This window comes from Lepisosteus platostomus, chromosome 19 (assembly GCF_059453375.1).
Source record: "Lepisosteus platostomus isolate fLepPlt1 chromosome 19, fLepPlt1.hap1, whole genome shotgun sequence".
Taxonomy (NCBI): domain Eukaryota; kingdom Metazoa; phylum Chordata; class Actinopteri; order Semionotiformes; family Lepisosteidae; genus Lepisosteus; species Lepisosteus platostomus.
Window position 1 is genome coordinate 14,544,123 of NC_142629.1, and position 24,703 is coordinate 14,568,825.

General features: G+C 48.4%; 2 protein-coding genes across 26 annotated transcripts in view; one reads left to right on the forward strand and one right to left on the reverse strand.

Annotated features, from left to right (window-relative positions):
- Positions 1 to 278: 278 nt before the first annotated feature.
- nme3 (NME/NM23 nucleoside diphosphate kinase 3) lies at positions 279 to 5,768 on the forward strand. Of its 2 annotated transcripts, XM_088613079.1 has the most exons (5): positions 279 to 444; positions 1,418 to 1,548; positions 2,473 to 2,574; positions 2,981 to 3,093; positions 3,716 to 5,768. In XM_088613079.1, exons 1-5 carry the CDS (start codon positions 399 to 401, stop codon positions 3,831 to 3,833), a joined length of 510 nt encoding a protein of 169 aa, XP_088469205.1. In that variant the 5' UTR covers positions 279 to 398; the 3' UTR covers positions 3,834 to 5,768. The 2 variants fall into 2 exon arrangements, with proteins under 2 accessions (XP_088469205.1, XP_088469206.1); XM_088613080.1 differs by lacking the exon at positions 1,418 to 1,548 and having other exon boundaries at positions 285 to 444.
- Positions 5,769 to 6,092: 324 nt separating this feature from the next.
- mapk8ip3 (mitogen-activated protein kinase 8 interacting protein 3) overlaps positions 6,093 to 24,703 on the reverse strand; it is a 54,277-nt gene continuing 35,666 nt past the window's right edge. For 8 of the 24 annotated variants that reach the window (XM_088613058.1, XM_088613059.1, XM_088613056.1 and 5 more), the window contains 21 exons: positions 24,419 to 24,567; positions 23,140 to 23,196; positions 22,838 to 23,008; positions 21,693 to 21,819; positions 20,826 to 20,876; positions 19,927 to 20,022; positions 19,509 to 19,667; positions 18,660 to 18,825; positions 18,228 to 18,416; positions 17,129 to 17,315; positions 16,089 to 16,214; positions 15,749 to 15,829; positions 15,200 to 15,267; positions 14,783 to 14,931; positions 12,984 to 13,155; positions 12,584 to 12,697; positions 11,636 to 11,674; positions 9,996 to 10,160; positions 9,319 to 9,465; positions 8,243 to 8,360; positions 6,093 to 8,012 (listed from right to left, as the gene is read on the reverse strand). In XM_088613058.1, coding sequence (XP_088469184.1) covers positions 7,982 to 8,012; positions 8,243 to 8,360; positions 9,319 to 9,465; positions 9,996 to 10,160; positions 11,636 to 11,674; positions 12,584 to 12,697; positions 12,984 to 13,155; positions 14,783 to 14,931; positions 15,200 to 15,267; positions 15,749 to 15,829; positions 16,089 to 16,214; positions 17,129 to 17,315; positions 18,228 to 18,416; positions 18,660 to 18,825; positions 19,509 to 19,667; positions 19,927 to 20,022; positions 20,826 to 20,876; positions 21,693 to 21,819; positions 22,838 to 23,008; positions 23,140 to 23,196; positions 24,419 to 24,567 — 2,562 coding nt within the window. In that variant the 3' untranslated portion in view covers positions 6,093 to 7,981. Of the gene's footprint in view, positions 8,361 to 9,318; positions 9,466 to 9,995; positions 10,161 to 11,635; positions 11,675 to 12,583; positions 12,698 to 12,983; positions 13,156 to 14,782; positions 14,932 to 15,199; positions 15,268 to 15,748; positions 15,830 to 16,088; positions 16,215 to 17,128; positions 17,316 to 18,227; positions 18,417 to 18,659; positions 18,826 to 19,508; positions 19,668 to 19,926; positions 20,023 to 20,825; positions 20,877 to 21,692; positions 21,820 to 22,837; positions 23,009 to 23,139; positions 23,197 to 24,418; positions 24,568 to 24,703 lie in introns of all 24 variants that reach the window. The other 16 variants (XM_088613061.1, XM_088613057.1, XM_088613069.1 and 13 more) reach the window with 11 other exon arrangements.

The window sequence follows — 24,703 nt, forward strand, 5'->3', positions numbered from 1 at the left end:
AGTGACAATTCTGGTATTTAGAAATATTTAACATGCTTAGTGGTAGTAATTATTATTATATTGCAAACCATAGCTTAAGGCAACAGGAGGATGATATATATTAATTAGTATGAGTTACAAAGTCCAGGGCATTTTCAAGCTCTAAAAAGTCTTACTTTTGGGAAATCAAAGGGCATATTTCTTTAAATATTTTACAGTGTAGCTATATCCAGTCTACGCCCTTAACAGAAACTCTGACGTCGACGACGTGCTCGCCCCTTCACCAGCATTTCCTCGTGCTCGCGTGATTGAGCCCGGAGGTTTAGGGAACGCGCTCGGGCACCCGCGTCGCTCTCACTGTCTGGTGTGGCCGGTGTGTGAGTTTTGTTGGGAGGACGCCTGTGGTTTCTGATGCAATAATGATTTGTCTCGTTTTAACCATATTTGCAAACATCTTTCAGACCGGTAAGCACAATTTCAGTGTCACGATAAGTGATTTTGGTTGAGTGTTAGTTTTTAAATTTGGTGGTGGGAATGACGTTATCCTACAGGATTCGAACAGTCCCAAGTTCATCCTTTTCTAAATAAGCTATAGGGATAGTGGGTGCACGCAGGTACAGTATTTTCCAGTTTTCTGACGTTTTATAACGGTCTGAGCTGTCTAATAATCCTATCGAAAACTCGTCTGAGCAGATTGCGCTTAAATGTGCACTCCCGGGGCATGCATATAGCTATCCTTTGTGTAGGCTTTTTTAGCGTTGTAAACCAAGTGTCATATCGGCATTGCAAATGAAGTAAAACTGGTCATCTGGGTAGGCAGCCTTTGAAACCAGTCATGTGCATTTCAAGCTGTGTAACAGAGCCGCGTCTACAATGAACAGTGGAAAATAGCGCGTACATTCAGGACAATAGAGGCCTAGACAAATGCGGTGTACACGCCTTTGTGCATTTTAATGGTAGCTGATGCAAACGTTTGGCAACAGATGTGGGTTTTTTGTTGTTGCTTTCCAATGCTTCACACTTGTGACCTCTGGGCCCTTCAAGCAGAAATGAAGTTTCTGCTTGTGCTACTTGCTGCTGTTCTGCTCAGCTGTAGTGTTCTCCGATAAGCCTTTATGGCACCTGCATTCTGTTATCACCTTTAAGCACACATGAAACAAAATCCCCAAACGTTTGCTGCTCTACATATACAGTACGTCTGAACTGTTGTGCCAATAAGTAAAGGTTTGTAGGAGTGGATCCGGGAATCCCGAGAGGTGAATCCCGCGGGTTGGATCCTCTATCCCGCGGACAGCAGACAGCACGCCAACCCAAAGCCCGGAGATGAGTTCTGCACAGTTTCTCGCCTCCAGAACAGGGCTAGTCAGAATCCCAGTCCAGCGCTGGGTGCCGACAGGGTCTCTGCGTGTGCGGCGGCTGACCTGTGTTATCTCTGCAGCCTGGGCGGGCATTAACGAGCGCACCTTCGTCGCCGTGAAGCCCGACGGCGTGCAGCGCCGCCTGGTGGGCGAGATCACCCGCCGGTTTGAGCAGAAGGGCTTCCGGCTGGTGGGGCTGAAGCTGGTGCAGGTAAGACTGCCCTCCCGCCTGTCACCCGGGCGGCGCTGCGCACACCCTCCACCGCTGAAGGAAGCGTGTGTCTGCCGCTCTCGCCGTGAGCTCAATCAGCTCGTGATGGGCTTGACTGGACCCATTCAACCACTTCTGCTTTGAAGGAAACCCAGAAAAACCTCTCAAGCAGGACTGGGCCGCCGGGCATGTGATCCCTCATCTTGGTACTTCATGATTGCAACTGCCATGGGGATTTCAGATTGGACGCATGGGTAGAAGGAGCACCAGAGGAGGCTTTCCAGGGAGTGGGAGTGAGGGTCACGGACTCGGGCAGGCCAACACAAGTATACACAGCTACTGGGGTCTCTCGAGTAGCAGGGGTGTGCATTCAAGTGCATCACGTCGCTAGCCGAACGGGACTGTGATTCTCCGGGCAGTCACACCTTAAAGGCAGGGTGACAATATTCAGCCTAGGCTCTCGGCTCATGGCACCCTCTGTGGCCTCCTATGGCCTCCTATTGCGCTTGCAGACAGGTCTATGAGGGACGCACCTTTCCTCCCATCAGCGCTGACCCTCCAGCTTATCGGTGACATGTTAAAAGACGATTGATTGGCTGGAAGGTGGGTGAGTCGGAGGAGTGTGCCTCCCACTCCCTCATCCTCCCCCGTGTGCAGCCGCAGGGTCTGTATCTGTGAGCCGAGACGTGAACACCACCCATTGATCCATCGGGGGTCGATACCTGCAATTTTGGACACTTTAAAAAAATAAAATCTCAGATTTATCATATGTGTTTTGCATGGCCTATGCTTATGAGATGGAGTAAATGAGGCACTTTTGTCCTCGAATCCCATCGCCCCCCTGCTGTTGTGGGTGGTGGGGGGATGTTGTTTCACCCATGCAGATGGAGGGGCTAATGTTGTCTCCGCTCTGTCCCAACACAGGCCTCGGAGAGCCTGCTGAAGGAGCACTACAGGGACCTGAGGGAGAAGCCGTTCTTCAGGGGGCTGATCCGCTACATGAGCTCCGGACCTGTCGTCGCCATGGTGAGCGGGATTCACAGAACGCAAGCATTCCCGTGCTCGGTATTCCTTTTCCGTAGTCTTCTAGTAATTTTATTTGTTGTTGATTTCCACCATTTTTCATTGGACTGTTAAGAAGAACGAGTGGTCAAGGAAGCCGAAAGGGCCCCTATTTACCTGCTCTGCTCGGTTGCTTTCATGAGCAGCCGTAAAATTTCGCTAATTAATAGTGGCGAAAGAAAGTAGGGGGAGTTGAAGGAATCATTGCAAAGCGTCAGAAGGATGTCCAGCATTCTTCCCTTGTTGTTTAAAGGGGTAGTAGGTCTTGAATCGCTGAAATGATTTTCCGGGAAAGATGCCTTTGTCTGTGGGCCGCGGGGGGCTCTCCTGCCTCCGAGTCTGTCTGATTCCTCCCTGTGTCTGTGTGGAGGTGTGGCAGGGGCTGGACGTGGTGAAGACGGCTCGCAAAATGCTGGGCGAGACCAACCCTGCGGACTCCCTCCCTGGCACCATCAGAGGGGACTACTGCGTGGAAGTGGGCAGGTACGACTGAGGAGGGCTCAGGGACTTGCTGGCCTGCCCAGCTTGCAGCCTTCCTTCTGTCAGAACCACTGCACTACTCTAATATAGCTGGCTCCATGTTTGCTGCTTTGTTCCTGCTAATTATCCGTCGGTCCGTTTTCTATAGATGCTTTATCCTTGGAAGGTTGTGAAGATCCAGAGCCTATCCTGGCAGCCACATGGTGCTCAGATGCCAGTCCATTTCTGGGCACATGCAAGCATTTGAGATGCCAGTTAATCAGCATGTGTTTAGGTAGTGGGTGGAAGTCATCGCACCCAGATGTGCATGGAATTAAACACGGAGCACAGGTGCAGTGAGGGAGCAGAGCTACCCCCCTGCTAATTCTGCATCGCCATATTGTAATTGAAAGCAGCTGTTTGCATTACAATTCTGTGATGGAACAGATTGGAAGGGCCAGAAAGTGAGCAGTCCTGCTTCAGAGGATGTAATTTAAGCCCTTCTTTACTGCTGCCTAGGATTTATCAGTGGTCCCAACACCGATGAGTTCAAAACTGGATGTTGCGCATGGAATAATAACCTGTGATCCCGCATGACTGTGAAAGAAATGCAGCAAGGCTGCCCTGTCTTGCCGTATCTCCACAGGAACGTGGTCCATGGCAGTGACTCGGTGGAGAGCGCGCAGCGGGAGATCTCCCTGTGGTTCCACCAGCAGGAGGTGCTGTGCTGGGAGGACTGCACCGAGCGCTGGATCTATGAGTGACGCCGGCGCAGAGCCCACACGCCCACGCCCGCCCCCACGCTCGCTGATCCCCCCCACCCCCACCCCCAGTCCAGCAGTCCCAGGTCTCGCAGGCAGCTTTCAGATATCTTCTCTAGAAGTGTTTGCCTTCAGGCAACGCAAATGGAGTTCCATGAGTGTATTTGCGCAAGGCGACGGCAGCAACAAATTGCGCACATTACGATTTCAGATTCGGGGACCCCAGTGTCTCGTCTTGGACTGACACGGTTATTAAGGTTCACCCAGTTTTTCTCCTCCTCCGTTTGCGTTTGACTTTTTAGTACTCGGGTTCATAAAGAGCCAGCCCTCAAACTGAGAATGAACTCCCATCACCACGAAAAGCGTGAAATCTATTTCGGTTACTTTTGCACTAAAACTTTCTTCATTTGATTGACAGTATCAGATAAACAGTGCTGCTGTAGATAAAGATTTTACAGACAAAAATCCCTCAGGAAATGCTGGAATATTTCCTAAACCATTTGTTATTCATTGTCTTTACCTCCTTAGAAAATACAGAATAATGGTTTCCTTTTTTTACTTGAATTATGTGATAATGTTACACTTACAGACTTGTAGTCTTCAGTGGACCAAACGGGTTCAACCTAGAAGATTCTCAAGTCTCTCAAGAATGTCATGACTCTGCAGAGTTGTGTAGATCTCTTGCTACCTGGCGTTCGCCAACAGGAAAAAGGAAAGGTCACTTTCAGTTGCCAATCATGGAGGACCTTTTAGTTAATAATGATCATATATATGATTATTCATCACCCTGTTTGGTATGCTCACCTTTGACTGACATTCCATCTTAAAACCTGCTGTCTAATGCACCTTTAGATTGAAAATGACAAGGTACAAAGGCCAAATTCACAGTTTGTTCTAAATGGATTGGTTTGACATTTTTTTTGAAGATCTGCATTTAATAAAATGTAATTTCCGTCCACAGCTGAAGTTATTGTAGGAGCTGAGTAAAGCATGTGTTTGAATCACTGGTTGCCATGACAAATCTAGAACAAAAGTTTCCCTAGAATACAGAAAGTCCTGGTAGTGTATTTTATTTACTATTAAAAAGGTCCCGTCTATAAAGTAAAATATTCCATACAGTCACATTTGTCTTATATGGATCTTGAGTGTGTAATGGCCAGGATAAGTGTTACAAGACTTAAAACAAGTTGTAACCAATCTTTTGGATATAAAGAGAAGCAAAACATATTGTCTGTGTTTGTTTTCATGAATATGAAAGACGTCATGAATGTGTGTTTTATCTGATCAGTGTTCGCATATGGACGCAAGAGAAAATGTTCCACTTTTGACAACAGATGGGATCCCATTGCAACTCTACAGTGATGTATTTGTATCATTAATGGCATTATGTTATTTCTTCGAGATCCAGAGCCTGTCTAGTGTCTGTTTCTTGCTCACTGTGGACAGAGCACGTCTAATTGTCGCACTACAGCATTGTGCTTTTATATACAGTAAGACTCGTAAGCACACTTGTTCATAGATCTTTCTTGTGTAGTTGTTTTCTTTTAAAGACTTTAGTAGTCTGTTGCCACATAATTGGCAAATGATAAACAGGTACAGGACAGAATGCACTTAACTACACTTTTATGGAACTTAAGCTTGGGACTGAGCTTTAAAATGAAAGCTTAAACAGTGCCTACCTTTCAGTATGGCCCAGTAGTGGTGCTGGTCCTTACTACCTTACGATGACATACCAGTTAATTTCCCCTGCTGAGAAACGAATGTAATTTACTGCTGCATTTAGAGTCTACAGTTCTATAGTGAGCAGATTTATTGGCCTTAAAGCTAATCTGGTGATGATCACGGTTCAGGTTTTAGCCTTTGTTTTGTACACTGCACACTGAAAAGTCTGTTTCTTGTGACCCAAGGTTTACCAATGAAAACACATCTGAAAATGAACCGTTGTCTGGTGTGGTTTTTCTACAACTCGTATCTGAACATGAGCGGTTTAAACTGAGTTGGACAAGATTGGAAAGCATCACATCTAGTACAGTAGGTTGATTTTTTTTTTAGGGCTCTGTGCATGATATTGCAGTTGAAATGGGCCTTAATTCCTAAAGTAAGAAGATGTACAAACATTCTTTGCCTGTGTGGATGTGTTATAGAAACTTGTATACTTTATTTAAAAAGTGCAAAGGTGATGTGAAGTAAATTATCCATTGGATGGAAGTAAAGGGAATTCCTTTCATACCAACCTGTAATTCTGCAGACACAAATACAAGCGTGTTTCACTAATATGTTTATTACATACAGATAAGATTTCCATGTTTGATGAGTTTATTACATAGCACAGAGGAAGAAGCAGGGAGATATTCTTACAGCAGTCGCTTTACAGGAAACCTCCTTGAGAGCAAGGCTGATCACAGGCATTACTTCCTGGCCCCTTTACAACATACAAGGTAGTTTACATACATCACACAGTGGAATCATGGAGGGAGACACATGAGCCAATCAGATCACACCTTACTGCAGGTCACAGTGGGGGGTTATTGGTTAAGGGACAGACCAGACTGGGAATTTTACAGTCACTTCAAGATGGAAGTGTCTGGTCTAATGACGGAAATAGCTGACAGGGTCTGCAGCGCAATTGTGTTCTACATACAGTAGTTGTCAAGGCCTCAGCGATTACTTGGGTTAACCAGTCAGCGCTTTCATGTTTATTGGCTAGGAGAAGTGGGGAAACTCCACAAAACCCTTTCACACATTGATTGACATTTGTTATTTTCTGTGAGTCTTTCTGGCTGCTTCCTCTTGGTTGAAACAGGGTTACCCACCTTGTTAGTGTGGGATGGGCAACCTCCAAGGACAACCAGATTGGGACCATTAGTGGTGTTGGTGGAACCAGTTTGTGGTGCTTTTCCCTCCCGACCAGAATTTCCAAAAAACCCAATGCATGAATGGGGACATTGTGCAGAAGAAGGTGCAGACAGTCATGTGAGATGTTAAATCAGGTCTTAAATAATTAGTCATTTAAGATCCCAGGGCACTGCTTGTAGGAGTAGAATCATGAGTTCCAGTGTTCTGGCTAAAATCTCCCCTCTTTGCACAAGCAGTCCTCCCTAAAGTTCCCCTTCATTCAGAAGGGTAAGCAACGTCTCACTTCTCTAGCTTGCCTGCTGTGAAGTGGAGCTGCTGGGGCAGAATGACTGCTGTGTGTCACGCAGGTGGGTGCTGCACCTCATTGGAGGATTAGATGGGCTCTCTCTTATGGGTAATGCTCCCTGGAGCCTTTTGGGAAGGAAAGCACTATATACACATGCAGTTGATTATTTACAGTCTCTGGTAAATGCTGCACATAAGCAAATTAAGTTACCAGAGTATGGCGGCTGGAAAGATCATAAGACAGCTTAGTTTGAAAAATAAAATCCCATAAAAGCAGGAAGCTTTGGTCCCACAATTCAGTTTAAAACCGTACTTTACATCACTTCCTGCTTTTTCAGTTGCCTTGACCAAAGTCAGGGCAACTTGCCCTAGTTAGTGTCCCGTGTCTACAAAATGACCTCCATCTCTCCGCCTGTATCTATGTGCCCATTAAAGCATGCACTCGCCAGTCCTAATGTATTACAACACCCTTTCATACTTGACACAGACTAATAAAATAAGGGGATCCAGCAAGGTACAGGGCACTACATTCAATGAGAATGGAATTTAGGAAGCAGCACACAACCACTTTGGGATCCCACCATGGATACACTGTTCCAAATGGGGTTATTGTAAAAGCCAGTCATACCATGCCCCAGAAATCTAACACTGACAGCTAAATAAGACACAAAAGATCCCATCACCAACTTGCCCTCAGCCCTTATTCCACACTTTCAAGTTCCTCTAAGTACAGATTCTCCTCTTTTTTTTTGTCCAAAGGGAGCCCTAGGCTTCCCTCTCACTCGCTGGATGGTGTCACACAGCACCAAACCTATGTCATGAGGTTTCCAAAGAATAGTGCCACAGGTTCCTGTGGCCGCTGTCCCACACACACGGCTCAAGCGCTACGCTAGAAACCAACCTTCATCCTTCTCGTGAGCCACGCAGGTCTCCACCATGACATCTGTTTCTTTTGTGTCTTTGGTCCCCTTTGACAGATTCAGGTCTGGTATGGGGGTCGTCGGGGAATCCTAAGCCATCTGTCCTGCAGTAAGGTGTGAGCTGAAGGAGGGAGGTTAGGGGTTCATTCAGTGACAGCAGGTTGGTCTGAGCTGCGAGAGGTGGGGGGGGGGCAGAGGAGGAAGTGGGGGGGTTATATTCAGTCGTAGCAGTTTGTTTTTTGCCTGTTTCAGGCTGTCAGGATGCGGGGCAGTTTGGTCAGAGGGGTTGGGGCGGCGTGCCGTCAGAGAGAGGGCAGGGGGGTGTGGAGCGCGGGGCGACAGTGGTCTCACTCTGGCACGTAGGACACCTGCCACACGATGATGTGGCTCCTCTCAGCCTTGGAGAGCGTGGGTTTGATCTGAGGAGCGTCCTCGGAGGTCTCTTCTGTCTCGTCGTCCTCCCCGTCGCCTGCGGCACAGAAGGACAGATGGAACTGCTGTGCCAGACTGTGACGATATTATAAGACACCTTTTGTCCATCCTTGCAGATGCAAATATTGGTTTCCAAGATTCTTCACATATTTATCAAGTGCAATATTGGAAATAGTCGTTTCCAAGTTGTTTTGAACACTTAGGTATCCCACATCAGGAATTCCTTAATTAAGGACACAGGATGCTGAATCTTGGGTCTCCACCCACAGATCTACATCAGTTCTCCCTGTCCTTAACCAGAACAGAGCAGAAGGGTCAGGGTACACAGCAAGTATATTCTCAGTTATCTGGATTATCTGTTTTGTTACATTATACTAAACGTCTAAAGGTACTGTACCATTTAAAAGTGTGAAATATCGTCTGAGAGGATACAAGCCTCTGGCATCTTGGCTACAGTTAAATCAGTCTCCCCATGTGAAAATGCCTTGGAAAGAATGCTTTAGTTTTGAATTGCTCTGCATTGTCGAGGGAGTGGTTTAATGTCCTGCACATATGCTCTACGAGGTATTGTCATAATGCTGCTTCTGGGAATCACACATTCCAGTCGTGATTCTGGAGAATGAGTCACTAGTTTGAACTAGTGTAGAGATTTTGGCACAGCACCGGCACAAAACGTTTCAGGTGTTTCAGGGAAGCTGTGGTTCTCCTGAATGGGATGAAGCCTACTGTAGCCCCAGGTTCAGAGATGTCTTTAAAGTGGTTCTTAACCTTCAGTGCAGCCTGCAAACCCTTTGGTTCTCAAAAAATGTTCTTGCACCTCTTATCAAAACTCCCTTTGAAGTCATTTGTGTTTTCGATCATTTATAGTACCTTCTAAAATAAAATCTGGCATGTTTCACACCCCCAGGGTTAGGAACCAGTGCTTTAAAGAGTCTGAAGGAGCTCCTGCCTAAAGGAATGATTTCCTGCACACGGAACAGCGCCCAGGTTCTCACCAATGCGGAAGTCGATGTAGCCCTCCCCACCACTCAGGACCAGGACGTTGTGCAGGCGCTGCGCCTCAGCTTCTGGGGGCTCTGTTGAGCTGGGGTTCTCCGAGGGGCTGTCCAGCACGCTGCCGTTCAAGGTGGCCAGCACGTTACCTGGGGTGGAGAGACGGGCAGCAGGGGGGTGAGGGTAGGGATTGGGAGGAGGCTGTGGTCATAGATCTTTCAACCACTCATGGAAACACTGCCCACATGGTCAGGTACCTTCCCCCATACCCCTCCCTGCACTTCCTTCAAGATCTGCCACACAACATTTCACAAAGGCGTGAGGGAGGCAGCAGAAGACTTGCTTTTACCTCGGGTTTTACCATACAGAGCAGCACCCCGCTGGCTGTGACAAGCCCATCAGAAGATGGGTAATAGATGAGAATAGCAAACCAAAGGTGTCTGGGAGTGGGAGTCTAGAAGGAGCGGTTGGACATGAAATGTAGATTTACAAAGATACGAAACTACATGGCGAACGGAGTTGGGCCCAACAGCCTTTTCTCATTTGCATCTGTGTCTTGTCCGCAGCGCGCTGTTTTCACCACACGGTTCTTTTCCTTTACGAGCCCCTGGTGTTCGACAGCAGGAACATACCGTGGCCAGGCGAGGCCTGGCACTGGCAGGAGAGAGGTGGCACTCACCTGGCACCGACACAAAGAACTTGACGGCGTCCCTGTGCCCGTGGAAGCAGAGCTGCGCCTGAGCCATGGAACAGTATGGGATGAAGCTGCCGTTGGTCTTCTCCGAGCTGTCGTCGGCATACACGTGGATCACCCCACCAGAGGAGGTCGGGGACACTTTGTTGGCTGGAGGAGTGACAGTATTGTCTCAATAATCCTTGCAAGAGTGCCGAGCGCTGAGAGCGAGTGGCAGGTCAATGCATAACTCTGGCTGACAAACCTGAAAGCCTTCGAAGTGTAAAAAAGGTGACAGCCCTCCCTGGGACACACAGACGCCTACGATCCCAATACTATACGCGGGTTGTAGAGGGACACACAAAATACACGACCCCTGACTGAGCAAAAGGAGCCCGTTCTCTACTTCACCTGGCACCTACATCCAAACAGGGATTACGGATAGCTGCTCTATACATATGAAGGCTGAGATTCCGCCTTAAAAGTAGGTAAGGGTTTAGTTAATTAGGAGATATGGGGTATAAATGCGTTAAAGTAACTAGTGGATCTATAGTGATGTGGTGCTTGAACATATTAGTATTTAGTTTCCTTTTATAGAACTGCTTTTGCATTATTTCTCATTTAAGGGCACCAAGGGAAGTAAAAATCCTGACTCTTTGCTTAGGCCAACTGTATAGCATGCATATGGACTGACAGAAAGTGAACACAAAACCCCACCAAGATATCAAAACCTAGATGACTACCGGTGACTACAGATGCAAGTAAAATGTATAGGAAGCTGGCAGAAATCGTGAAGAGTGCTATCCCTCCATTAGCGTGTTTGAGTGGGACAGGGACACTCTATCCGGACCCTTAGGGAATCACTGGTTCCATCTGAGATAGAGCAACCTGATGCTCTTGATCCAAATAACAAAAGTTTTTGGAAATTTTGAGCTGTGTGTCATCATCAGAGCATTCCTCGTTTGTGTGTACTATGTCAGTGGCCAGACGGCTGGAATTTTTGCATTTAAGGCTGTGCAGAAATAAGTGCACCATGGGACTGTTTGACACAGTATAATTTCCTCCTATGGCTGCTGCAACATTAACTAGAAACCTACCAAGATGTTTAGACAGGAAGAGGAGAGCAACAGTTCGTTACACACGTTGAAAAGACACTATTAATAGCGCTCTGGCGGTGGAATTTCTCTGCAGCAAAGCCAAAGCAGGGTAAATAATTATTCTTATAATTCACGCTAACTAAAGCCACCTATCATGGGAACAAAACTAAGTAGTTCATTCAGTTGGAATGAAGACCAGAAAACACAATGACCCACAAGGACCAGGGTGGAGGGCCCCTGTTCTGGGACACCATGACTCTGTCCCGGGACACCCAACCTATTTCTGAACAGCTTACTGTCTACCTGCCTGTTTAACAAGATGTTATGAGGTACAACCAAAGCGTTTATTAAACATAAAACCACCGGTTAATGTGCTTCATGTGCCTGGCTAACAGGGTAAGTGCCAAATGTGTACTTTTTAAACATAAGACTGGAAAAATCTGTCCACAGAGAGGAGTCGGGATAGGATGGTGGCTCTGTAGGCAGGGGAGCAGGGGAGTTAGTGGAGGTGGCCTGTAAGAGAAGGAAGGAGGGCGAGCTCACACTTACCCCTCAGACCCAAGAGCTGTCCCCGGTGTAGGACTACAGCTATGGGAAGGAAGGAGAGGGACAGTGAGGGAGAGAAGGAGAGACAACACAGAGGAAGAGGAGAGAGAGGGACACAGAGATGCAGACAAGGCGTCAGAGACCAGTACAGAAAAGGGAGAGACGCGGTAGAAATGAGGATTAAGGAGGTGGGGCAGGCCAGGATGGGTGTGAAAGAGGGAGAGGCGAGGGCAGGATGGCACACAGCAGGGAGGACCAGAGAGGGGATGGAGAGAAATCAAGGCAAGGACAGAGAAAGATCTGTTACAAGGGCACGTTCATTAGCCAGGTGCTCAGCTAACCCCTTCACCCTGGCTGAAGTGAACTGTATTTCATCTCTACAGGCCAATCAGTTTCTGTGTTGTTTTTTATTTTCTGCAGCATTGGACGACAGCCATTCTCAACTTCCTGATCCCAATCGTGGATGCTGAGCTTAACCAAACACGTATTTCAATTTAAGGTGCACGATCAAGGCAACTTGCATGACTTCAAGCTGCCTCTGATCACACCTTAAGAGCTGTGAAATCCATCTGACCCTCCAAACAGCCTCTGACTCTTCACACATTCACGTGCAGATAGGAAACGCACATAGGCTGCCATTTGTTAAGAAGAAGAAAGATTGCCCATCAGACGTCAGCAACAGGACAGAAACCAAGGAGAATCTTCCAGTACGGGTGAATTAAGAGCTTCTTAATTCTACCAAAGATCAGAAGTGCTGGAATAAGATCTATAATGATACGGTGGTGGGATTCCTGTTTAAAAAGCCTGGGCATGTGTTCTGTAATGTATGAAGGAACCAAAGCATCTATTCACATCACATTACAGACAGGGTTCTGTTCCAGCAGGGCACAGTGTCCCACAGAGGGTCCTGGCAAACCCTACTTGAAGAGCGGGGCCTGAGGAGACACTCACTTTCCGTCAGCGGGATAGAAATGACCACGCCGTTCCCTGTCCCCACCCAGAGGCGATTCCCCGCGATGAGGAGGGCTGTGATGCGCACGAAGGAAAAGCCCAGCTTGCCGGTACCTGCCAAATAAAACGGGGGGATAGTTAGCTGCTGCTTCCACGGGTTACACGTTGGGTAGATATGGAAAGGAATTCATTGGAGGTTCCAATAATTTTAACGCAGGTTCAGAGCCGAGTGGAGGAAAGATGCATCCCCAGAGGTGTTACTGAGAGCACACCCTACACGACATGACGTAGGTCTGCTATTGAAGCGCCTATAAGCAAATCCTCCGAAGTAACTTCACAACAGCTGCTGGTGCACGTCTAACACTGTGCCGGGTCGATCCCGGAGGTGGCGCGGGCTCACCCAGCATCTTGCTGACGTAGGGTTCGATGTCCACGTCCTGCAGGTGCTGGTGGGTGAGCGCGTGGAAGAGCCGCAGGGTGGAGTCCAGCCGGATGGACACCCACACGCCGTCTCCGATCCACGCCAGCTGCCGCACCTGGCTCTCCTTCCGCGGGTGGGCGTCGAAGGATTTCTGGAACACAGAGGTCATGTGGGCCCTGGCAGCACCCGCCCCTCGGCGGCCTTAGCCAGTCATTTGAGCAGCTGGCACTCCGTTCCAAACGTCTTCTTGAAATGATGCCCAACAGGAGGACAGCTGCCTCCTTGCAATCACAAAGAGGGGAGGCGAGCACTTTGCAGGGATTCCCTATGTTCTCCAATTTAAGCATATTTCCCCAGGGACAACATCCAAGGGCTGAAATTGCTTTGGTAATGTGAGGAATACCTGGTGAGATAAGTTTGTCTTTCCCTGCTTGGTAGCGTCCTAGCCATAGGATAAGGAGGCTCAAACCCCTTTCAGACTGAGAGACCCAAGGGTATCTGCAAGGTGGTTGATGGGGGCACAGAAAGAAAAGGAATGTGAAGGGAGGAGTTTGTGTTTAGTATGTATAGCTTGTTTCATAATGATGGTGTTCGGGTACAGCTATGCGAGACTGACGTCTTGTCATTCCTCTCCAACTTGAGTTGGTGACTTCCATTCAATACAGCTGCAAAGTTTAAAACACCGTGAAAGTATTAAACTGAATGACAGGACAAGATTCCCTGTCTTGACCTTATTTTTAGTCTACGTGTTGCTTTCAGTACTAGTTGCCGGAACAGGGGGTCAAACCTTTTCTGACCCCAGATTTTAAACTACACGTTGCCTTTTAAGAACAACAACTTCCCAGTCATGTCTGCCATTTATTTGCTGAATGTAGACAGTTCACCCTGCAGGTGTGTTATCACTGGTGTCCTGGCTAAATCCCACGTTTGCACAGCCTGGCTTAACGTTCCCCCTCAGTTCAACTGGTGATGCAGCTGCCCTGATCTCCTGACCTGCTGTGTGGTGGAGAGCTGCTGGAGCAGAACAGCTGCACTTCAAAAGTGGGTGAAGTCTGTCCTCCTTCTCTATGTAAAGTGTTTTTGATCCCTGCTGATGGAAGGCGCTATGTACATTTTACTAATTATACCAGTAAGCACTATTTTATATAGTGCTTTAAAACCAATAATCTCAAAGTGATTTACAATAGGTATTATCATGTAAAGTGACTGAAATGTCTGCAGTCTGAAATGTGTTCAGAGGGGAAAATATATGGACTCCTATTTGGATTTCGTGGAAGATTTATTTTGTGTTTCTTTTGGCAATCTTAAGCTCATTGCTGTGTTATCTGAATTAGATTTCGCAACCTTAAAAATAATGAGCGCGCAGGCAAACTCCACCAGACAACATACATATTTAAACAGAAAAAAAAATGAGGTTGAGGATTAAAAGTTACAAGGAAACGAATAATTCTTCTGACTGATTATTAGTGAAGAGACCCGAATGAACGTGAGGTTTACAAGCTCCTGCCCATCTATATAAACAGTTATTCCTTCTATGTTGTCCTTGTATATCCCTTCTCTGAATCCGCCGCTGCAGGACAGAGCAGGCCGCCCCAGTTCAGTTCAGTTTACTGTCATGTGCACAGGTGCAATGAAATGCTTATTTGCATGTCTGCTCCAATACGAAGACATTAAGGAAACACCAACAACATAAACACAGAACAGCAGCGGCAACAACAAGTTAAATAACATACAGCTTAAGAGAAAGACCATCGGTGTGAGCCAGGCAGGCCACTCACCTCGATCTGCATGGTCTTGGGCTGGATGACGTGCACCTTGTTCTTGTAGCCACACCACACTTTATCGTGCACCATGGCCATGCAGCGGATGGAGTGATGTGGCCGGCCCAGGTCCATCAGGTGGTAGTTACTGAGATCCCACTGGCCGTCTGCGGGGGACACACACACAGGAGGGCTAAGAGCAGGCCACCGTTTCACTGGACGGTGCAAGACATTTCGGCTGAACTGCGCGCGGCGTGGACGGTGATTTCACACTCAGCTACCATTCACAGTTCAGCTGTGCAAATAGACCATCACCAAAGATCTTCACCTTTTCAGATCAAAAGCCCTTTAAGCACTTTGAGGTTATAGGAAGTTGCACTGTCTCAGTCATTTTGGATTTATGAGTGCAATCACAAATCACGCTGGGCACCTTACCCTCAGACCTGTGGAAGATGGCTAACGTCCCATCTGCCAGAGCCACCAGCACCCGCCCTTTCACGTGCCTGAAGAGACACAGCTGCATTAAAGACTATCCAGGGTTTCTCCAATTTCACGAGACACAGTGAAGGCATCAAGAGATATTCAGAACCACAAATGACCAGAATATGAATGACAGAGGTCTTGGAAATATAAAACTCTTGTTTCTCTCAGTTTTACAAATAAACTGCGGGGGTAATTTGCAAAGACTGAGGAGTCTTGGACATCTGAAAGGGCACACAGACTGTTCAGACCACGAAGGGTCGCATCAAGAATGCTACAAAGCTCCTCATGCCTGTACAGTCACAGAAATTAATCTGCTGAAGTTTTGCCCCACTATGTGTACTGAAAGCAAGGTTTTGGGCCTTAAATATATGTACGCTAACAGAATATTAAATGCTGGGAAACCTTAGCAGTAGTTTGTCTAAGGTTTCATTCAACGCTCTGAAAATGCAGCTCCAGTTGCTATAATGTTCACTCATAAGCCATATTGACAGGGGCACTTACACGATGCTGAGCACAGAGTCCTTCAGCTTGATTGAGTGAAGGCATTTCTTCCAGTTAGAAACAGCAGAGTGCACATAAAGCCTAGGAGGAAGGAAAAACCAGTGTTCTGTTCTTTGCCTTCGTTGTACGTTATGCTCACAATAGCTAAAATAAAACATCCCAGATGTATCTTGCAGCAACAAAGGAATACTGTGTCACCACGTTATGGAAGTGATCTTATGTTCAATAAGGCAGATTTTCAGGTTTATCATAACAGGGATGTAAGATTTACCGTAGAGGGATTCCAAAAAACAGAGTAAGAAAAATAAAGAACTGCCCCCGTCCCTCAAACAGATCTCACCAGCCGTTCTGGGCCCCCAGCCACATGGTGGGAGCAGCGCTGGTGGCAGCCCTGGGCTCCTCATCTCCCTCCGCTGGCTCCTGGGTGGAGGCAGTGATGGCCTCTTCTTTGGGCTGCCGGGGCTCCCTGAGGAAAGCGCCTTCTGTCATTGCACTAGCATCAGCTTCAATACAGCACTCAAATACAGGATTGCACAGTGAATACAGTGCACACTAACATACAGGATTGCACAGTGAATACAGTGCACACAGACACACACAGGATTGCACAGTGCATACAGTGCACACAAACACAGAATCACACAGTGAGTACAGTATGCACAGATAAAGGCTCACACAGACACAGTGTGACCAAGTGAATACAGTGCACACATATGCACACACAGGTGTGCACAATCAATGCAGTGATTACATACACTCTTGCACAATCAATTCAGTGCACAGTGCAATATACTGAACACTGAATGAGAGAATAGACTGCACACACACACACTGAATCAACACACTGCACAAGCACAAACAGACACAAAGGAGATACTCAGCAGGGATGCAGACCTCCCTCCCATAAATGACAAAACCACAGTAGCTGAAACATTAATGATAATGCTTTCTCCATTTGTTTTATTGTAAAAAATCAGGAATAAGGAAAAATGTTGTTGGAAACAGCTGAGCCATGAGTGACCTATTAATAACCTTACAGTGAACTATCCATGACCCATCAGTGACACACTGGTGACCTATTGGTGACTTATCAGTGCACTGTCAGTGATCTATGAGTGACTTATCAGTCAGTGGGCTATGAGTGACCTATGAGAGACTTATCAGTGAGCTATAAGTGATCTATGAGTGACTTATCAGTCAGTGGGCTATGAGTGACCTATGAGAGACTTATCAGTGAGCTATAAGTGATCTAAAGTATGAGTGCCTTATCAGGGAGCAATTAGTGATCTATCGGTGACCTATCATTGAGCTATAAGTGATCTACAAGTGCCTTATCAGGGAGCTGTCAGTGATCTGTTGGGGAGCCCTCAGTGCCTGTACCTGCTGAGGGGGCCGTCCACAGCGGGGGGCTGAGGGTCTGTGAAGACGTGCTCAGTGAAGGGGCCCGGCCGGGATGCCAGCCTCTCGGCCTCACTGGCCACAGGCTCCGGCACCTCGGTGGCCTCAGTGGCTTCCTCGGCAGACTGAGACACATTTATCTTCCCATTCAGCAGGGGCGCCATGTGGCCTGAAGCCCAGGGGAGAAGACAGACAGGTCAGAGGGAAAACGACAATCCGCCGCCCTGCGCAGGACATCAGTTCTTGCAGAGTGACTGTCAAACTCCAGCAGGACTTCCAGGGAAAAAAGAACTACGTTGTGCTACAGAACAACACAAAATGTTTGCTCATGCTGAAGTGGACTGGAGCAGTCGCCCACATCCTTTCCTTCCTGCCTTTATTTTTGCTTAGAAACACATCAAGTACAGAGCATCTCCAACAGTATCTTCTGTCACCCAGCAACTACATATGTTGTCCTTGATCATGTTTTCTCATACATACTAACAGGTTTACACTAGGCAGTATCAGTCTGAAACTCACAACTGGCAACCAACTGAAGCTTAGCAGGAGTGAGCCTGGTCAGTACCTGGATGGAAGACCTCCTGGAAAAAGCTAAGGTTGCTGCTGGAAGAGGTTTGAGAGGGGCCAGTGGGGAGCGCTCACCCTGCAGTCTGTGTGGGTCCTAATGCCCCAGTATAGTAACGGGGACACTATACTGTAAAAAGGCACCATCCTTCGGATGAGACGTAAAACCGAGGTCCTAACTCTCTGTGCTCATTAAAAATCCCAAAGAGTAGGGCTGTAAACCCAAGTGTCCTGGCCTTTTCCAGTCATGGCCTCCTAGCAAGCCCCATCTATGAACTGGCTTCATCACTCAGGTCTCCTCCCCACTGATAATGGACGGGTGTTAAGTATACTGGCACACTTTCAGTGGAGTATCTAGACAAGCGCTCTAGACGTGTAAGTGTAAGGAATTTTTACGTAGACAGGGCTGTGCTTGATTTACAGTAGGAGGTTTCCTTGCTCAACAGAGAAAACGGAATTCATCAACACGTGGTGTGCACATCCTACTTGTGTGTTTTACTATAACGAGGGCCTGTACCTTGCCCCTTGTCCACTACAGGGGTGTCGGTCCGTGACGAGCAGTTGCTGCGCACCACGCTGCAGTGGGTGGCGCAGCCCACCAGCGTAATGCCCGCCAGCATGCCCTCCATGCCCCCCTTCTCCTCCGAGCCCCCTTCGCCCGTCTCCAGAAAGATCTCGCCCGCCGGGTAATCGCTCTCACTGGCCGCTGGACAGGAGAGAGCGCAGACGTGTCAGGTGGCTCAGAACAGCTCTGCCTGCATTACTGGAGGACCGCCGCCTTACCTACTAGTACCTGCAAATTTAAGGGTCCTGCTCTGGAAGCCAGGTGCTCTGAGCCACTTGCACAGACCTGTAATCAGGAATCTAAATGGAGAGACCAATCCAACGCGAGCTCCCGAGAGGGCACGCAAGAGAACACAGGGCAAGCAGGAGCCTCTGGGCAGCTCACCTGGCACGCTGGAGATGCACAGCACATGGGCGTTGCAGACGTTGAACTGGTCCACCAGAGAGCCGGGCTGGTTGGCATCGATGATCACCACCTTGCTGGCGGAGTGAGTGCTGGTGAGGATCCACACTCGGCTGCACAGGGAGTCCGTCTCCTGCAGCTCCTTTGGCTGGGGGGAGAGGGAGGGAAGAGCACCCAGAATTAACACATGGGCACCAGTCTGTCCACAGACATTTACAGCGGCGCCGCAAAGCACTCATTGAGGATGATTTTGCAAAGAGCAAAAGCAGGTCAAGTCTGCAAGGTAGCTGGCCTTCTGCACAGCTTTTATTTCCTGCAAAAAGATAATGATCTTGAGAAACTTGGACAAGTTCAATTGACAGATTACCTATCCGAAGTAAGAAATTGTTAAAAACTGCTTTGCTAGCAGAACAGGTGTGTTCTTTCCTGTACACTGACACATGGAGCTCACTGAGTGAGCAAGCCTTCTTACCACGCAGGAGACATGGTGGAAAGGGAGAGAACTGTATTTACTGTCAACACAACTGCATTTAAACTGCATAATAATGACACAACTGCATAGGAGACGCTAGTTTACATAAAGGATTGTGGGAGTCTGGAAAAAAGCTGCCCAAACCTTGTTGCTGAAGCCGATACTCTGGCCTTTTCCAGGAAACAACTCGATGAGATCACTGGATCAGTTAGTAACTATCAAATAGGCCTGTTATTTGGTTCTTAACCAGTGGTTGGAAGCTCAATGGACATAGCTCTGTTGACCTGACTGCGAACAGCTTTCAAGAAGCGGACGGGAACCTGGCAGGGCCCTGCAGCTGGCCAGTGGTGGTGGGGTACCTTCTTCTTCTCGGGGGAGCTGTGGCTGCTCTGGTCCTCCTGCGCTTCAGCCTCGGCCGACAGGGGGTCAGAGCCGCTGGACGAGGCCTTCAGCCCATTGGGAGGCGTCTCTTCGGCCTGCTTCCACCCGGTCAGGTCCACGCCCGCGGCACACCACAGCTGAGGCGGACACACACGGCAGCACGAGTCACACACTCACACGGGCAGGCAGGGAGCCGCCCACAGCTGGGGACCGCCTTGCACGCAAAAACTAAACAAAACGGCCAAACTGCGAGGAGGGGTTAGAGATACTTACAGATATAATACAACAATGGAGAAAAAAAAACACAAAATGGGAACCTGCTAGGACTTCCAAAATAGTACTACTCAAGCAGGGTTCAGCAGGCAATACACACGCAGGCAGCAGTCCTGACTTTACCTTCCGATTCGGATCCTTTTCAACTAGGGGACGACAGTATACCGGGACCGGGACATTCTTCATGCGGTTATCCTCCTGGCCTCCATTCGGGCTCAGCTGTGGAAAGAGACAGGGTTGGGCACACAGAGGAACAGGCAGCACCACCGTATCCGTCTTAAAAAGGGAACAGATTCCAAATACGGCTGGCAGGTCACAACAGACATGACTTTTTTCATTAAACAGCAGATATGCCATAGATAAAGAGGCATTTATTCCCTCTTGTAACTCTCGCTGCTAACATGAGCACAGGCTAGTACTTGAGTATTTGGGACAGCTTTTACTTCCAGTAGGACCTTTTGGTGAACACACCAATTAAACAAGAGCCTAAATCCACATTTTCTCAACAAGGAGCCTGGTCACACAAGTGACGTCTTCTATTTCAGAACACATAAAGCAGTGTTATTCCTGCAAGCGTATCACAAGAGGCAACAAAATGCTACTCAAACCTCCCTCTCTTCTGCCTTCTGCCCTGAGGATTTTCAAGGCCAAATGAGGCTGACAGATATCAGGCCACACGCAGGAAAGAGAAAAAAAAACACAACAGGAACAAAAACTAGAGGGGTGAGGCGGAGGGCAACAGTCATATCAGCAGGCTGCACAGTACATCAATCACATGTCAGGCCTACAAAAAGGAGGTGACTATTATCACTGTGGGGGGCACAAAAATCGGTCAGGGCACAGAAGACGCTACGAGGTGTCAACGTAATTTGAATCCCACTTGTGGGACTTGACAGTGTGATGGGTCAGCTGTGTCAGACAGGCCACTGTGGCCCCTTCTTTCCTCGTTTGTGGACGCTGAGGGCCAGCCGCCCTGAGGTTGCGCAGTAGTCACATGCCGGGACTCTGTCGGTCTCACTTGCCTGGTGCTTCTTCGCGGGCCCCTCCTGTGAAAGTTCCAGCTGATAGCCTGTCTGTGGGAGATCACAGTTAGAGTGGGCTGCCCTTTCAGGCAGCCTGCGAGCTCCGTGTGTGCAAGCACGCAGCCCGGCCCCCGTGCGACTCTGCAGAGCTCTGGGGAACCGTGGCCCAGTCTGGGGTAAAGTCTCAAGACTTGAACACACTCCACCTAACAGCTTCACGGCCACAACTACTGTACCACCCCATTAACCAGGGGCCCAGCATGAACAGGGAACTTGGCTGTAGGGTAGAGATGGTCAGGGTTAGAAGTGACCATCAGAAGCAGAATCAAAGGTCAGCAGAGGCGACTAGACATGTTAAACTGAATTAAATCTAGCTGCCTCCTAATGTCATCAAAGCCCCCTGCACTGCCTGCTGGATTTGTACCGCGAGAGACACATAAAAACTGAACTGAACTATCATTAATTTTCATTTGAAAAGAAAAAGTGAAGAATATGTTTATGGTGGCTACCAGCAGAGCAGAGTCAGCATTTCTGTGGATTTTAAAAGACAAATCCTTTGCATCCTCAAGACTCTTGCGTCCAGTGACGCAGATCCTAAAGTACCAGTCAGACCAGTGTACGTATCAGGTGAAGCTCTCCGACTGCCAGGGTGTCTGCAGCCTTTACCGCGTGCGCACAGAGTGGAAGTCAAGTGCCTTCTGAAACTGTGAGAGCACTGTGCTGGCTGGCAAAACAGGACTTTGGGATGTTAAATTGTTAACCCCAGTGTCCACATCATTTTAAAGCGCAGTGGTCACACGCCCTACAGACATACAGCGCCGTGGAGCCGGCGGAGCTGCCGGGAGCAGCCGCGGGGGCCAGGGGTACCTGTTTGTAGCGGGGCGGCACGCTCCAGCCGCAGGTCTGCAGTAGCCCGTCCTCCCTGCGCATGTGCTCCCGGACCTGCCGGTACTGCTCCCTCCTCTGCTCCCGGCGGGTGGACAGCGCGCCGTCGCTGAGGGGAGGCGCCACGCCGTTACAAGGGGCGGCCGCACTAGATCGCTGACGTCTAGTGACGGGCGGCTCCGAGAGGTTAGCCGCCATCTTGGCTCAAGGTCACACCACAGCGTCGGGGTTTTGAGGCAAGATGGGGACTTCTTGTCTGAGCCTCCTCTCACTACAACATAATCACCTAACCTACATCACACTACCAATACAACATAAGATATAATCTAATCCACACCCAGTTACTTTTTCACCGATTTGCTATAATTGCTGCATCATACAATTACTATATTTCTCTTGTTTATCATGTTCCAAACATGTCTGTTGCAGCACTTTGCTGCATATGGCTTGTTATCTTTATAGAGTTGTTACAATTGTGTTTGAGCCACCTTGTCATTAATTAACCAGTGAAAGATACATGCCATTTACCTGAGGGCTTGTATGAAATTCTGTCTACATGTCTTGCCCCGAGCTCATTAAAGTGTGAAGCTAGTGCCCTGTGTTTCCTTAGGTCTTTAATCAACATGCATGTTATCTAACATTTCAGTTCAAATATTCTAGGGAAAGAACTCTACAACGTGAGGGTCGTCTACAACAAAGACAAACTCCCACTGCTTAATTCAAAGTACATAATTTAAATTATGGGATATAAAAAGAAAAAAGTCAATTTCAAGACACAAACTCATTCCCTACTGATGTGGGACATTCTCATGCTGGTGGTGGCAATTTTCTCACAGCAAACAAATGTTCCCTGCTTGTTCGTGTTACCATGAATCCAGACTTGGGTGACCAACCGTTTTTAAAAGCTGTGCACAACACTGAAAGGAGATGGAGGGAGAGGGCCTAAGTGGGGAGACTGCTCCCCAGAAAGACACTTCCTTCTGGCTCTTCCAGTAGCTTTTCAGGACACGGCGAGAGCTCGGGTGCCGCTGGGGAACCAGCCCTTGGAAAACAAGAGGAAGGGAGACGCCGGGTCCCGGAGGGGGGCGAGAGGGGCGCAGCAGGGCCTCCCGGGGGATGGTACTCACTCCTCGTGGGGGAAGTAGCTCATGTGGCTGTTCGAGGACAGCTGGCACATGGTGTGGCTGCGGCGCTGAGAGAAGCCGGCCGGCGTGGGCGACTTGTAGTGGATGTTGACGCTGGTGTAGGGTCGCTTGGCGGGAGGAGGGTTGGCCGAGGAGCTGAAGAGCCGGGCGAAGCTGCAGGAGACAGAAGGGCGGGGAGTTTGAAGGACACGCCGGGTAACCCGCCCCTGAGGCCAGCTGTTATCCTCTACCTCACGGCCTGCAGTGGTTTCGGATGATCACGGCCAACTGGGGGACATACTTACAACTGCCAGATGGTGGATTTTTTCTTTTCTTGAATTTGTGAATTATCTCTGGAGGCTCTGGGGAGGAAGATAAAAAACAAACAGTTACTGTACGTATGGATTCCCCTTTCTCACAACCGGCCACAGATTTTCGTTCGCCCACTAAGCTGACTGGACTTCCTACCATTGAAGGTGTTTTTATATCGTAGTGTGTCAGAGTTCTGCGTGGGCTTCAGTCGCCATGGATTCCTCTGTAGTAAAATTACCAACATTAACAAGGTCACAAGCAATATCACTATGGCAGCCCAAGTTATGGAGGAACTATTTGATTCAATTAAATTCAATTTTATTCTTCCACACAATGAGTTGTCACAGAGAACCTTCACGGTGATTTATGCAGATGATACAAACAGGGTTGTACAACACAATAAATCAAAAGGAAATTAGTGTAAGCAGATGTAAAGTAGTTTAGAGTATCACAAAATAAAGCAGGTGTAATTTAGTTTACCGTATCATAAAATAACAGTGTAACCATCAGGCACAGAGGAGAGAAAAAGGAAAGACCCCATGAGGAGAATAAACTCTAGGGGTCCAAAGTCTGATGGTTAGCCTCCCCTCCAGGTACTAGCTGTGACAGTATTTGAATGAGGGTACAAGTGGGAGCCATGCTGGGAGAGGTTGTGTGTGTTCTGCTGGGGTTGGAGTGTGAAAGCAGATGTGCAGTGGGAGTGGGAGCCTCTAACAGTGGAGCATAGCTCCTCTAGATGTTAATTAAATCATTGGTTAAGTACTGCACTGGAGGGTACATTCTCACCCGGAGGTATTTTCTTGAAAGACTTTAATAAAACTCTGCAATAAAGCCTCCTACCCTCTTCTGCTATTGCCAGTCCTGGGATGGCCATAGCTAAGGGAGGCTCTCAGTAACCCATATTACCTGGCTGTAATGTGAGTAACATGATAGCTAAGAGCTTTCAAGGTAGATGTATTTTGTGGATCTCTGCCAACTTAATCGCACCTGGAGCGGGGAATTGGCTCCTGCCGACCCCCCTTACACAAAACTACAAGTCGTGTGTTCCTTCACAAGCAAGGTGCTGCTGACACGCCCGGATTCAAGCTGATGATGCAGGGTGTTGCTGTAAGATCAACCAGTCTGATTCCTCTGGGAACACAGCTGCCATCAGCCTCAATGCGCAGACCCCACGTTTTAGGGGAAAGCAAAGAGCACCAGAGCGCAAACTGGTGGGAAACGACAGTGGAAGCCCCTAGTCTTTCCAGGACGCGCCGTCTGCAGAGGACTCACCTGATCATTTCGGTCCACCGCACGGCCTCCTGCAGCTCCATCAGCCGCTCCTTGTACTGGTTCCTCTCCATGAGCACGCGCGCCATCTCCACCCGGGTGAAGCGCCGGCGCTGCATCATGGACACGTCGTCCTGCAGCGGGGACGAATACTTGCACAGCGAGTGGGGATAAGGGAGTCATTTAGTGAGGTTGTAAAGCAAGGGCACCCTCCAGGGAAACAAGAAAGACCCCCCCCCCACCACCACCACCACCACCACCACTGCACAGCAGTTTGATCCATTCCAG